Source organism: Oryza sativa, chromosome 11 (genome assembly GCF_034140825.1).
Source record: "Oryza sativa Japonica Group chromosome 11, ASM3414082v1".
In the NCBI taxonomy this organism is placed as follows: Eukaryota; Viridiplantae; Streptophyta; class Magnoliopsida; order Poales; family Poaceae; genus Oryza; species Oryza sativa.
In genome coordinates, this window is record NC_089045.1 from 30,244,971 (window position 1) to 30,255,700 (window position 10,730).

General features: G+C 39.5%; 1 protein-coding gene and 1 long non-coding RNA gene across 2 annotated transcripts; one reads left to right on the forward strand and one right to left on the reverse strand.

The window, feature by feature from the left end:
- Nucleotides 1-4,834: 4,834 nt before the first annotated feature.
- LOC136354243 (uncharacterized) lies at nucleotides 4,835-7,599 on the reverse strand. The gene is made up of 5 exons (XM_066305935.1): nucleotides 7,545-7,599; nucleotides 7,157-7,354; nucleotides 6,845-6,922; nucleotides 6,473-6,730; nucleotides 4,835-6,384 (listed from the first exon to the last, which is right to left on the reverse strand). Exons 1-5 carry the CDS (start codon nucleotides 7,597-7,599, stop codon nucleotides 4,835-4,837), a joined length of 2,139 nt encoding a protein of 712 aa, XP_066162032.1.
- Nucleotides 7,600-8,102: 503 nt separating this feature from the next.
- On the forward strand, nucleotides 8,103-9,851 carry LOC112936967 (uncharacterized). Its single transcript, XR_003239546.2, has 4 exons — nucleotides 8,103-8,210; nucleotides 8,354-8,477; nucleotides 9,028-9,081; nucleotides 9,556-9,851. It is a non-coding gene; the product is annotated as an uncharacterized lncRNA (long non-coding RNA).
- Nucleotides 9,852-10,730: the final 879 nt, after the last annotated feature.

The window sequence follows — 10,730 nt, forward strand, 5'->3', positions numbered from 1 at the left end:
AATCTTCTGCTTGAGTAAAAAAAATACGTACCTTATTCCAATCAAAAACAAAAATCGAATGCATCCTATGCCATTAAAATTAGTAAGTACCTGCTCGACTTCAGATTGGAGACTGTTCTTCCCCAATTAGAATGAACGACGGCTGGAGCGTGACGCGCATCATTAGCGAAGTAGGAGTTCAAATCATCGTCGCCGCTTGGTATGAAAACATGAAGCGAAAGAAGTACATCGTGTATCGCTCGTGAGCAGCAATTTCCAGCCAAAATTTCTCTCGTTGGTGCCTTTCCTCTGTAAGTGCGCTTGGAGATTAGATTGAATGGTCGATCGATAACTGCAACTTGAGATATGGTAGATGGGCTATGAAAATAGCCTACAAACATAAAAGCCAGATTGGGCTTCCTAGGATCTTTTTTTTTTTGACTGGTTGCTTCCTAGGATCTATGACCTGGATTGGATCAAATACCTAATCAGCGGTTAGAGCTTCTAAAAAATACATAGATATATAGATTGACTTATTATTTTTTTTTAACATCATGAAAACATACATGACGCACTATAGATCTGAATAATGGATGTATAATATTCGTGTGTCGTACTTACAAAATTAATGAGCTAGCTTATGCTAATGCATGAATTCATTAATTAACAGTGCATAGGGAGAAGCCTGTTTAAATTTACAAACGAAGAAGGGCAGCGAACCTGATTAGCTTGCTAATTGAACTGATAAACCGATGGAGATTAATTAACCTCAACTCCTCCTGATTTAGTTTTACAAACTTGGTCTGCCACCCTTCCGTGATCATCTCTTCTTTTAAGAAACCTTTCCATGCATGATCACCTTGTCAGTACGCTCCGATAATCTGCTTTTATGGTTGCATGGCCATGTCCTCAGGTTGTGCAGAAGCACCGTTTACATGCATTCATTCTGGTAGACGCAAATAGCGGCGAAGGTAGTTTTGTTGAGCCCTAGCTTGCTCTAAAAAAACAAAAGATGAATAAAGGACGGTTAATTAGGTCAATAAAATAAACATGATTGTTTACCTGACGTTCAAGTAAAATTGTAGAAAGATAGATTGAAGTGCTGCTCGCGAAGTCTCATCTCACATTATGGTTGTGATAAGACCATGGCGATGATGGTTAACTGGAGCCTCTTCCATTGCGGATGTGATGTTAGATCGATCTGCTCGTGTTCTCCGTCAGATCAATCTACTCGATCATGCTTTCCATCTATGTTCCGTTCGCATGACTGGAGAACAGATAGGTAACAACGAACGATGGGATAGTATGGCACATGGTAGACGGGCTTTTAAGTGGGCCACGCTGATTTAGCTTAAATGATCAACGGTTACAATAATATGATCTATTTGATCAATGGCCAGATCTTTCTGGTTAACGTGAGAGCTCCTAAAAAGTACCCGATTAGTATAGGTATAGATTTCACCCTAAGACAACACGATCACTATCAAATTGCAAGTTGTGAAACTGTGTGAAAACTTCGCAGAGCCCCTGCTAATTGGACATGCAGGCTGCTAATATGGCCCAGACGTAATACATTGGTTGATAGCGATCGATCTCGGCCGTTGAGAAACATTGAAACTTCGCAGTAACCCAGATATAGTCTCATGCATCTATGCACGGCAGTAATAAGAACAAACTGTATTGACTTTACTCACGTCGACGTCATAGTACGTACGTGTTGTTAGTTGTCATGCCGATTAATAATATTAATCCAACGTTCCCAAACCCAAGCAAGCAGGTACTGAGGCGTAGCATCAGTTGACTATATATATATATATATATATATATATATATATATATATATCCCCTTTATTTAGGCTAAACCTTATTATTAGCTTAGATTTTTAAGCTGGCATGCATTTTGTCAGGGTTATGGATACCCCATACCTAATAGTAGTTGACTAAATCTCGGCAGGACCCACCGCATACTATGTCTTATACGAAAACAACTTTTGGATATAGGAGGAGTTCCGCATAAGGAATGATGAATAGAGTTCTACATGAAAACGACAAGGACTACTCGGATTATATCCATATTGGTTTCCCTAGTTCTACTTGGACCAGGGGACACTTATGGATATAAATACAAGACCCCCTAGGAGGAGAGGTGAGATGGAACAATAAATCAAGACACAAGATCAACATACAAGCCAACACGCCACCAAATATCAACATCAGAGATTAGCTTAGACAAACCCTATTCGGTACCTACGGGGGACGGCAAGAGGGGTCAAGCACTATCTCTGATCTCGACGAGTTCGTGCTCGAGGAAGAAGACTACCCTGTCATCGACAACGAGTTGGTTATCTGTCTGTCAAGTCGACGACAGCCAGATATGTTATCCCACATGTTGTATATGTGTGATCCAGATGAATAAAGAGCAACACCGGCTTCGGCCAACAGGATGTAGGGTTATTACCTGACAAGTCAGGGGCCCGAACCTGTATAAAAATCCTCGTCCCCATCTCTTTTATTATAATCTCGCATATATCCTAGTACCAACGATCCCCATACTATGCAAATAACGGAACCACGACATCAAACGTCGACACATTTTGGCTTTTATGACATATAAGTTGGTCACTTTAAGACTTATAAGGTGAAGTCATAACTCTAATCATATTAAAAAAAAGGCAAAATTGGTTATATAGCATCGAAAGTTCACGTTTTTGGTTTTATAGCACCGAAAGATACCGGTTCACTTTAATAGCACCTAAAGTTCACCCTGTTCCCATTTTTAGTACTTCCGTCAATTTTTTTTATCCGTCTTGATTGTTACACACACGATATGACATTTTTACCCCTCATTGACATGCATTATACTTGTACTTGTGAGGGGTAGAAACGTCATATCGTGTGTGTGGCTGGATCAAGACGGACGGAAAACGATCGAGAATTGACGGAAGTGCTAAAAATGGGAACGGGTGAACTTTGGGTGTTATTAAAGTGAACTGGTATCTTTCGGTGCTATAAAACCAAAAACGTGAACTTTCTATGCTATATAACCAATTTTGCCTAAAAAAAACTACTCAAATACAGCTTCTGGCTTAATTAAGCCCTACTTAGGTTTATAAGCCAATCCATGAGCTAAAAACCCAAAGCTTAAACAAAACAAGCAGTTTTTTTTTCGCTTTTTAAAATCATAAGCCACTATTTTACTGCTAAGCCAAAACTTCATATGTAAAGTGGTGGTATAACTCCATTAAATTTAAGGTTTCACAACCACCGGCTTATAAAATATATAAACCAAAACGCTGGCTTAACATCCTGAGCCAGTAAACTTAAACGGACAAAGAAGACCTTAATATAATAGGGTTATATATAGCTTTAGAAAAGCTCAATAGAATAAAAAATGTTTGTTTGGACTTAAAGCTTAATTAACCCTTTGGTTTATAAGTTGGCTCATAGCCCTGTCTTATCTATCTATCTATATACAAAGTGATAGTAACATCACTTATAAAATATAATAGGCTTATATATAGCTTTAGAAAAGCTCAATAGAAAAAAATGTTTGTTTGGACTTAAAGTTTAATTAACCCTTTGGTTTATAAGTTGGCTCATAGCCCAGTCTTATCTATCTATATACAAAATGATAGTTACACTGTTTACAAAATTGACATATCTGTGTTGATGTTTATAAACCAGATGAGAGATGTGAATTTTGTGAAAAATATTACTATCACTTTGTCGGATGAAAAAATGACCAAAATAAAAGTTGTAGATCTTGATAAGCTCTACAACTTTGTTGTTTATGACTTTTTCCATTTGAAATCATTTAGTATTTACAAATGCTGTTTAAATTTATCATATATTCAAATTGAATTTCAAACTGTTGGGGAATATAGTTATATAGAAAAATGACCAAAATAAAAGTTGTAGATCTTTATAAGCTCTACAACTTTGATGTTTATGACTTTTCCATTTGAAATCATTTAATATTTACAAATGCTGTTTAAATTTGTCATATATTCAAATTAAATTTCAAACTGTTGGGAATATAGTTATATAGAAAAATGAACAAAATAAAAGTTGTAGATCTTGATATGCTCTACAACTTTGTTGTTTATGACTTTTCCATTTGAAATCATTTAGTATTTACAAATACTGTTTCAATTTGTCATATATTCAAATTGAATTTCATGCTGTTGGGAATATAGTTATATAGAAAAATGACCAAAATAAAAGTTATAGATCTTGATAAGCTCTACAACTTTGCTGTTTATGACTTTTCCATTTGAAATCATTTACTATCCGAAAAAATATTATGACTAATAAAATAAATTATTATACAGCAGCTAATTATTTTGCACTCACAAATATAAAGACTTCATGCGAAAAATGGAAAAATAGTCATCGGTGATGGGTGTTAGTTATAGCCCAATAGAGATTAATCTATCTCAATCGGGCATTAGTTTAAGGCCCGTCACAGATGACTCATCCGTGACGGGCCTAAATGTCATCTCAATCGGGCATTGCTATGGAGCTCGTCACGGATGACTCATCTGCGACGGGCTCTATGGTAATGCCCGATTGAGATGACTCTTCGGTGACATGCTTTAATAATGCACGTTTTAGATGACTTTATCTCTATCGGGCCTTAACCAAAGCCCGTCCCGCTTGACTATTTTTCAATTTTTCATGAGTTGTTTATATTTGTTACTTCAGCTATAGCAAAATAATTCACTGTAGTATAATAATTCATCATATTAGTCAAAATAATCAACTAAATTGGCCATATAAATGACTACACAGATCAAGACTTTGTAATAAAACAAAATACTTCATTCATTACGATAGATTAGTACAAAGGCATCGGTCACAAGGTTATGCCTTCCGTATGATCTGAATGAGCATATGCCACATACTCTTGGGGATCATCGTCAAGGTCGATGTGAGGTCTTACATGAAGATTCTGGTTGTATTCTTCTTCATCGACGATATTTTCATCTCCGACAATTCGGCGCTTGCCATCCCTCATGATGTGCATCTTCTTGTTTGACGGGTCTTTTATGTAGAATATCTGCTCGACCTGTTTCGCAAGTACGAATGGTTCATCGGCGTATCTCTCCTTGGATAGATCTACTAAAGTGAAACCTTCCTTGTCGACTTTGACATCAGTGCGTATATTCACCCATCGGCAGCGAAACAAAGGAACCTTGAACTTGACGTAGTTAAGCTTCCAGATCTCCTCAATGCGGCCGTAGTATGTGTTTGACCCAACTTGATCCTGGAATGCATCTATACGGACTCCGCTATTTTGCACGGTGCTTTTGTCATCTTGATTGACGGTGTAAAATGTGTACCCATTGATATCATATCCTTGCCATGTGTCTATGGTCCAACACGGTCCCATCCCCAACAACTGTACTATCTCATTTGGGACATCCGTCGACATTGTCACACGATTCTTGAACCATTCATTGAACCAAGAATTATGTTCTCTGTTAATCCATGTATCCAAGCGCCCCAAGTTCTCATCTCGGATTTTAGCTAAGTGCTCCTCAAAGTAAGAGCCAACTTCTGCCATATGGTTGAGCACATCGTAATGAGCCTGCGCATAGGAAGCTTGATTAGGACTAATTCTTTTCCTTCCGATTGTGCCAACACCTGACAACCTTTCTTGTTGACGAGACGCTGGAACTCCGATAGGATCGGCCTCGGACATGTAATTGACGCAGAACTCAATAGCCTCCTCGGTCGTGTAACCTTCAATGATGCTCCCCTCGGGTTTAGCTCTGTTCCAAACGTAGGTTTTCAGAACTCCCATGTACCTTTCGAACAGGCACATTTCTCTTAGAAAAGCCGGGTCACATAGTTTTGTTTGCTTCATCAGATGAACAGGGAGATGAACTATGATATCAAAGAAAGATAGTGGAAAAAACATCTCCAGGTGACAGAGGGTATTGATAATATCAGTCTGCAACCCATCTAGATCTTTGGGATCTATAACCTTCTGTCTGATTGCATTGAAGAAGGCACACAGACGTTGGATCATGTTACGCACTTTGGGTGGTAGAATGCCTCTGATAGCAACTGGCAAGATTTGTGTGATTAGCACGTGGCAATCATGAGACTTCATTCTAACTAGTTTTAGATCGTCCAATTTAACATATTTACTTATCCTCGCTGAATAGCTCGATGGAACTTTAATATCTTTCAAGAATGATAACATTGCGATTTTCTCATCCTTCGACAATGTGTGGCAGGCTAGAGGGAGGTGCACTCTACCTGTCTCCTCATCTCGTATGGGCTGGAGTTCACTGCGAATATTCATGTCCTGTAGATCAAGGCGTGCGTTCAACCCGTCCTTTGTCTTCTCGGGAATATTCAACATCAGGCCAACCAAACTGTCACACACAATCTTTTCTACATGTATGAGATTAATGCAATGACAGGCATCAAGATCTTTCCAGTAAAGTAGCCGCCAAAATATGGATTTTTTTCTCCCACATACTCTTCTCCTTTGTCCTGCTACGTTTTCTTTTCTTTCCAAACTCATTAGTTACGTCCTTGACCAACTTGTGGACCTCATCTCCGGACAAATCCTTGGGAGCAGGCTGAAGTTCTCTCTTACCGTTAAATATTTTCTTCTTTCTTCTAAATGCTTGACGTAGCAGGAGCCACCTCCGATGACCCATGTAAACCATCTTTCGTGATTTCTTTAGCCACCGGCTTCGTGTATGTTCCATACAATCGGAGCAAGCCTTCTTTCCTTTTACAGTTTGTCCGGAAAGATTACCGAGTGCAGGGTAGTCATTAATGGTGTAGAACAATAGAACTCTTAGCTTGAAGTTCTCCTGACCTTATGCATCCCAAGTTTCCACACCTTCTTTCCAGAGAATCTCAAGATCATTGATAACATGCTCTAGGAATACATCGATATCATTGCCGGGTTGCCTCGAACCTTGGATTAACAAGCACAACATAATATATTTCTGATTAAAGCACAACCAAGGCGGGAGGTTATAGTTCGGAATAAGAACTGGCCAAGTGCTGTGAGTACTACTCATGTCTCCGAAGGGATTCATGCCATCAGTACACAGAGATATCCTCATGTTTCTAGGGTCGGCAACAAAGTTTTTGTATTTTCGAATGATATTCCTCCTTTCAATCGAATCCGCTAGGTGTCTAAGCATACCGTCATTCCTTCTCTCCGTGGCATGCCAACATACTAACTTCGCTTCGTTGGGGTTGGCAAAGATTCTCTTGAAACGATCAATGATAGGTAGATACCACACAACCTTTGCCGGACCACCCCTCTTTGCCTTCTTTCCTTCTTTAGCACTTTTCATTCGCTTGTATCGAGAAGCCTTGTAGACAGGACAAGCATCCAAGTCTGCATATTGCTTATGATACAATATGCAGTCGTTTGGACAAGCGTGAATTCTACGGTTCTCTAACCCCAGTGGACACAGAACCTGCTTTGCTTCGTATGTCGTCTCGGGCAATGTGTTCTCAGCAGGAAGCATAGCCTTCAAAATTCTTAAAAGATCTGTGAAACTCTTGTCTGTCCATCCACTACTTGCCTTCAGCTTCATTAGGTCCAAGGTAACTGACAACATTGTGTGTTTTGCTTTCCATCCGGCGTACAGAGGCATCTCGGAGTCACTGACCAACCTGCTGAACTTTATGGAATCTCTCTCATTGTGGGCTGGGTCCTCAACGTCACGTAACATGTCTTGCAGCAGATCGTGATCCACATCAACCATTTCACCGCCCAATGGAGAAGGTATAAACATGTCATTCTCATCTTCATTGTAATACCCTATGAACTAGAGTATGGTTGGGCGAATTCGAGGACGAATTCGATTGTAGGGGGAAGAATGTAATGCCCGAGCTTCATATTAGTGTATTTTAGGGAATATTAGATCAAGCGCGCAAAAGTTCAATTTTTTAAACCGTTGTTTGAATAGGCGATCAGGAACCGTGGATGCGTAGAGCTCGTCCAGAAGTACGAAATAGACTATAAGTTTGTGGTAATCGGAGTCCCGAGTTATTTCCGGTAATCGATTTAATGTGGGCCGTTTGATCTTCATTAGCCTCTCCCTATTTAACCAATAGAAGAAAAAAAAAAGAAAAAAAACAAGGAGGCATCGCTAGCAGCTAGCCCTAGCCGCCGCCGTCGGCGTCTGCACCTCTGCACCGCCGCTGCTGTGCGTCCGACGCCGGTCGCCACAGCCATCGTCTCCTTGGTGAGTTGCTGCTGCCGATCTGATTTTTGTCTTGCGTTGCTGTTGTTGCCGCTAGGACTGCTGCTTGCGCTGCTGCGGCTGCTGCCAATCTGCTGGTGTTGCTGCGGCTACTGATCAGCTGCTGTTGTCCCTTAAACGAACAGAGGAGGAGGAGGTTCTGAAGGCACAGGAAAGCAAGAGGGGAAAAGGAGAAAAAAAAGAGGCAAAGTTGGGGATTTTCTGGGATTTCACGAATTGATGTCGAATTTGTTTTCCTCCTCAGTTAGGGTAACTCCTCTTGGTCCATGGTAGTTCAGTTTTCACGTGGGAATCAATTGGATTGCCGGTCGGGTGTTTTTAGTTGTTGTTTATGGGCTGGCAATAGTGTTTTCAAATCTGGTATTAGACCATCGGGATTCAGGTTAGTTGTCCTAAATAAATTTTGTAGTAATCATCGATGTCTTTCTAATGCCGCTGGTTTCGCTCAATTCTGATAAACGGTTTAGGAGAAACAGCAAAAATAGTACTGCTGCCCGGTCTGTTTTAACAGGACAGTAATTAGTTTTATTTAATTTGAGACCAACAGAGGCATAATCTGATTTTCCTCTCAACATGAAAGTTGTAGAGAATTTTGTCTAGATGTCCAAAGTGATATTATTTGCTAGATTCCATTAGACGGTTTGTGAGTTACGCATAAAACTGTAAGGGAACTACTATAGGTTATTTAATACAAATCGGTAAAAAAAGTCTATATGTTCTAGGCTATCGATTTTAGTAAATATCTCTTGTAACTGTCATTAGTTGAGTATAGTGGTTTATGCGTTGTTTTGCTCCACAGGTGTGGAGGGTTACAACGTTGGAGGAGTTGAGTCAGATTATCGAAGGAGTTAAGGCAAGTACAAGACGGACTTATATGATGGACAATCTGAGTTGTTTTGTTTGGTTTTACTTGTAGGATTACTATTCAATTGCTTGATTTTACTGATCGTATGGCTATGTTGTTATTCTACTTATTTGTGTTTCAATCCATATTCAAATTCATGACGTTATTCATGTTTCATTATTCCGGATGTTCTGTTTACATTATTCATGAACCATGCGTAGTCATGGGAGTGCAATTTGGGTCTTTATTCATGATCCTTGAGAAGCGCTGATTACGCTTGCTCAGCTTACCGGTAATGCTAAGAGGATATTCATACCTGCCCGGGAGGGAACTACTATCTTTTGACTTCTTTGGTTTAAAACAAAGTAAATGCAACCCTTCATATTGGTTTCTTAATGCATAAATCATATGTATGTTTTACTAGTTTAATATTGTACTTGCTGAGTATTCTTTACTCACTCTTGTGTTTAATTTGGTTTTTAGGTACCTAATGACATTGATCGGCATGGGGCGGGAGTAGCACCCTTGGACTACACATTATTATTGCACACTAATGAAATTTAGTTTTATACTATGTTTTTGCTCAGCATAAGTTTTGCATAGAACTTGTAAAGGTCATTTAAAATTCTGGTCCTTATTTTCACGTGGAGTTTTATGGAGCTAGGATGGTTTGGACTGTGTGGGTTATTTCGTTATTGAGTTATCTTACAACTGCCTGTCGTGGATGTTCGTATTTTCAAGGGAGACTCTACCGAAATTTCTAATAATTTTGGGAGTTAGTAGTTTTTGAGTGTTTTTTTGGTGTGGCACTCTAAGTACGTGGTTACCTGGGGTGTTACATTCATCTTCCTGATTATGCGCACCACTTCTGTCTGCAGCTGCACCACTTCCTGATTCTTGCTCTCCATGCTTCACCTAACATGTATAGCCCTTCATGAATCCTCGTTGTATCAGATGACCGTGTATAACCCCTCCGCTATCAAACATATTCTCATTCTTGCAATCTGCACATGGACAACACGTGTAATTGCTGTTTCTTCTTTTCGTATCCTCCTCCGCAGCGTTCATAAAATTTATTACGCCATTTTTGTACTCTGGAAAATGACGTTTCAAAGTTGTCGCATACATCCAACTTCGATCCATTGCTATAAAATAAAAAAATAAATTAGAGGCAAATCTTATAAGATCAGTATTGTTAAAGTAAGATGTGATGAAATTGTTGAATTGATGATTAGTATTACTCACTTGATTGCTGATTTAATGATTACTTTTGGGAATTTTCTGTTCTCCTTGAAAAATAGACAAAAAAAAAATCGCCCCCTACAGCCTCCCACCAAAACAGTGAACAGTGGGATACAGTTACACTAGGTGTTGGGGGTATTTATACTGTGCAACAAATATCTATAACAGCCCTAAAACAATCAACCTTGACGGACATATAAGTAATCTGTATCGGGCCTTAATAAAAGCCCGACAAAGAAGAGTGTCATCTATGACGGGCATTAAACTTATCTCAATCGGGTCTCAAGTTGGAGCCCGTCACAGATGACGGTCATCTGTGACGGGCTTCTTTTAGGGCTCGATTGAGATATGGAACCATCATCTCAATCGGGCCTCACCTATGGCCCGTCATAGATAAGTGTCATCTGTGACGGGCT

Bases quoted from the DNA above. Each gene is read 5' to 3' on its own strand.
- LOC136354243 (XM_066305935.1), bottom strand. From the start codon at position 7,599: ATGGAAAGCAAAACACACAATGTTGTCAGTTACCTTGGACCTAATGAA. The intron at 6,731-6,844 runs GTGTGGAAACTT...AAACTGTAAAAG, and splicing joins TGAGATTCTCTGGAAAGAAG to GAAAGAAGGCTTGCTCCGAT. The intron at 6,385-6,472 runs GTATGTGGGAGA...TCATACATGTAG, and splicing joins TAGCAGGACAAAGGAGAAGA to AAAAGATTGTGTGTGACAGT.